Below are 3,768 nucleotides of genomic sequence, written 5' to 3' on the forward strand. Positions count from 1 at the left end.
TGTGTGTCTCTCTGTGTGTGTGTGTGTCTCTCTCTGTGTGTGTGTGTGTGTGTCTCTGTGTGTGTGTGTGTCTCTGTGTGTGTGTGTGTCTCTCTGTGTGTGTGTCTCTCTCTCTGTGTGTTAATGAGGGCTCCTGAGAGAGCTGGCAGCTAAGCAGCTGATCAGGTCTGAAACGCTCTCAGCTGCCTGTTACCAGAAAGCCTCATTAGCAACATTAGCTTCTCTATAAACAACAACACTCCCCCTCAGCCCTGCCGCCCACGCTGCTGCCTGCTGACAAATGGACAGTTTTAGTTGCTGCATGGCTGCCTTTCCTTGTGTTAAATGTGCTTTTTTGTACTTCATGTGCAGAACTCGATCCGTCACAACTTGTCCCTCAACAAGTGTTTCAAGAAAGTCCCGAGGCAGAAAGACGAGCCTGGGAAGGGGGGCTTCTGGCAGATAGACCCTCAGTATGCCGACATGTTCGTCAACGGCATCTTTAAGCGCAGGAGGATGTCTGCCAACCACTATGGCGGCAGCGCTGCAGCAAGGCAGAGCAAGCTGGTGGAGGGCTTCCCCAGCAGCTGTCCTCACCAGGCGGGCGCCAAGCGGAAGCAGCTGTCCTCCACCGACTGCAGCAAGCTGATGCGCTCCACAGAGTCCCCGCTTCTCGCCATGGAAGCCAACAAAGCAGACATCCTGAAGGGGGACTTTGACCTGGGGTCCGTGTTCGATGACGTTCTCGGCAGCGGCTGCAGCACCTTCGAGGATCTGGACCTGAACACGGCGCTGAGCTCGCTGGGCTGCGAGGTGGAGGCATCCATGAACGGCCGGCACCACGCGGCAGGCCTGGGGCGGTGGTGCGGCAGCGTGGATGTGACCCACTATCCATCCTGCAGCTACCTGGACCTGAGCGCCACCTCCATTGGCAGCACCGTTGGCGTGTCGCAGCCACTGCAGGGGCCGCAGCTGGAGCAGGACCAGCTGCTGCAGGGACAACACCAGCTGCAACAACTGGACGAGTCCACCACGCTGTTTGGCGAGCAGCCGGCGGACGCCGCGCTGCAGCCGTGGGAGGAGATTAAAGAGGAGCCGCAGGTCATTCCCCTGACCCTGGATCCGGGCTTTGGCCTTTACGAGGGCTTCTTCACTGAGATGCAGCAGTGGGAGCGAGTGGAGAGTTACCTGTGAACTCAGATCTCCATCCAGTCATGGAGAAGAGTCCAACCGCTGGGGCGGCTCAATGAAACGTAAACCAGCTACTCATCTCATCTCCTCTAATCCGATCCAGCAACCACTGAATTATTCATTCACACTGATGAGCCATTATGAACACCGCGCTGACTGAGCCGGTCTTCATGTCTCTGGAACCGGTTTCTTTGGGTCAGGTGTCAGATCCCATCAGGTCAGAATTTGGGGAGTAAACTCCTCATGCTGACATTCATCTTCTTCTAGCCTTAATAAGTTATTTTCTGCAGCCGGGTTCATTTTGTGCCATTTTGTTCCAATCTACTTTCATTTCATACCTGTAAGCAAATCATTTTGTTTCCATTTACTTAACCAATGCATATCAGTGTATTTTTCTTTGTAATTGTCTGTTTTAATGAATAACACCAATAAGTAGTTATAGAATAGTTCAATCTTATTACAGAGAGATTCACAAGTCAATCTTTTCCAAGACAGGTCTGAAAGCATGTTGACCACTTTGTACTTTTGCCATTTCATGGCTTTGCACCAACCGTCTGTCAGGGAGTATCCACCAGGGGGCGTTTGGTTTATAAAGTATAACTAACCTCCAAATCAACTTTTTTTGCTGATAAACTGTCTAAATAGGTTCTTAAGAGTTCTGTTATGTTTCTGTTTGCCAGCATGTGGGGAGTCATCAACTGGAAGTACACTCTGTCACACGTTTTTACATAAACTGGAAAGTGCATCATTCATAAACTGTATAAGGATCTTACGCTGCCGTAGGATCTTACGCTGCCGTAGGATCTTACGGTGCAAAACCTTCCCTGCTGGGTTGAAACTGACCAACGGTTGGTACAATATCTTCAGTAGTAATTGGCCACTTTTCATAATCGCTAAAGCATCAAAGGACCAAAGTTAAAAATGGCAAAGGGCTGAAGTGGCCAGGCTCCTGTCCTACTTAAGGCAGGGTGCTGTAGTGGAGGGTTAATGTCATGTTAGACATTTGATTGATCTCCAAAAGCTGGTGATGAATGAAGTTGAAGTGTTGAAGCGACATCCTTGTGAATCCAGCAGAAAGTTGCTTTATAGCAAGATGAACAGTGTTCCTCCTCCTACCTGTGCTGGTGCACCATAACGTCATGAGGATCAGTTCATTTCTTTCTTCTCTAAAACATGATGGAGTGTAATGTGTGTTTCGTTATAAAGACTTTGGTGCAAATTTTGATTCTTTCTCACTGGTTTAAAGAGGTTGACAGAAGGCATGTCAGTGAAATGGAGATCCGTGACATTTCATTCTGGAATATCAACGGAGTGAAAATGGAAGAGTCTGGAGCAGGAATATGAGGGACCTGACTGTCCTGGAGACCCAGGCTGCTCTGGAGTCGTCATAGTAACAGGACAGAAGCACAACGATCCTCCATCAACCGACTCTCCAGAGAGAAACTGAAAAACTGACACGGCAGACAGGATGTTATTGTGCTACATTAGCATTGACGTTTTATATTAACTGTTTGTTTGATGACTAAAGATGAACATAAATGGAGATGCATAAACTTCAGATTCAATAAGAAGAGTTTAGAAATCAGTCATGTACAACATCATAACAGCTGATTTAATATCTACACAGCAGGAAGCTGGGCAGGATGAGCCGCCGTCTGTCCTCTGATAAAACCAGAAGTTCATGAAATCTAACATTATGCACTTTTAATAGGCAGCAGCAGTTTGGTTTTGTTTTAGTTTATTGTTGAATTGTTTTTACTGATTCTTATAAAAATGAAGCACATTACACTGCAATAACTCAAACTGGCTAGTTCTAGTAAGCTTTGAGCTACGCTGTGTTTTTTATGAATCTACGTAAAAATGGATATTTGTTGATGATTTTGCGCCAAATCTGTTGAAGAATTATGCAGTTTGCTGTTGTTTCTTTATTGATTAATCAGAAAATGATTTTTTTGGTTTTATGATTGGCTGATGATTTCTTTTATTTCTATCGTTTGTTTTCACAGATTTGATCAGAAATGGAGAGAAAAGTTTTAGGGAATAAGTTTATTACTAACAAGCCAGACTCATTGTAACAAGTTTGATTATTGTTGTTTGATTCTGTGTTCATTTGTACTTTTTTAAGCGGTTTGGGAATGCAATCATGCCTTAATGCAATAAACGTGTCAATTCAACATGTTTCAGCTTCACAGCAGCACAGCTTGGTGGCCAGGCTCACCGTTGGAGCTGGAGGCCTGTGTGTGTAATCTGGAGATCAACAGCCTATCAGGGTTTATCATTAATCAGAGCAGACAAGTTTGGACTCGTCTGCTTGTTTAAACCAGAAGACGTGACAGGAAAACGGCCTGTAATCAAATATTCACTGCAAAACAAACTTTTTTATTGAAAGTTTTGTTTTCCCGGCTCATTTCACTCCCTGCTGTGTCTGCTGCAGATGTTTTAGCAGCAAACTGAAAATACTTCAGCCATAAACCAACTACACTAATCAGGAAACAAATCTTTTAGAGAAGGATCTTCGCCAAGAAAGCAGCCCAAACATTTTTTAGAGTTTAAAAGATAACAGCAAAAACAAGTTTTAAGAGCTTCTAGGGTGAGTCA

General features: G+C 45.3%; 1 protein-coding gene across 1 annotated transcript in view; it reads left to right on the forward strand.

Annotated features, from left to right (window-relative positions):
- The window catches only part of foxj1b (forkhead box J1b), a 6,160-nt gene extending 2,816 nt beyond the window's left edge, over positions 1-3,344 (forward strand). Inside the window, exon 2 of the mRNA XM_007543260.2 lies at positions 352-3,344. Coding sequence (XP_007543322.1) covers positions 352-1,173 — 822 coding nt within the window. The 3' untranslated portion in view covers positions 1,174-3,344. The remainder of the gene's footprint in view (positions 1-351) is intronic.
- Positions 3,345-3,768: the final 424 nt, after the last annotated feature.

Source organism: Poecilia formosa, unplaced genomic scaffold, assembly GCF_000485575.1.
Source record: "Poecilia formosa unplaced genomic scaffold, Poecilia_formosa-5.1.2 Scaffold790, whole genome shotgun sequence".
Taxonomy (NCBI): domain Eukaryota; kingdom Metazoa; phylum Chordata; class Actinopteri; order Cyprinodontiformes; family Poeciliidae; genus Poecilia; species Poecilia formosa.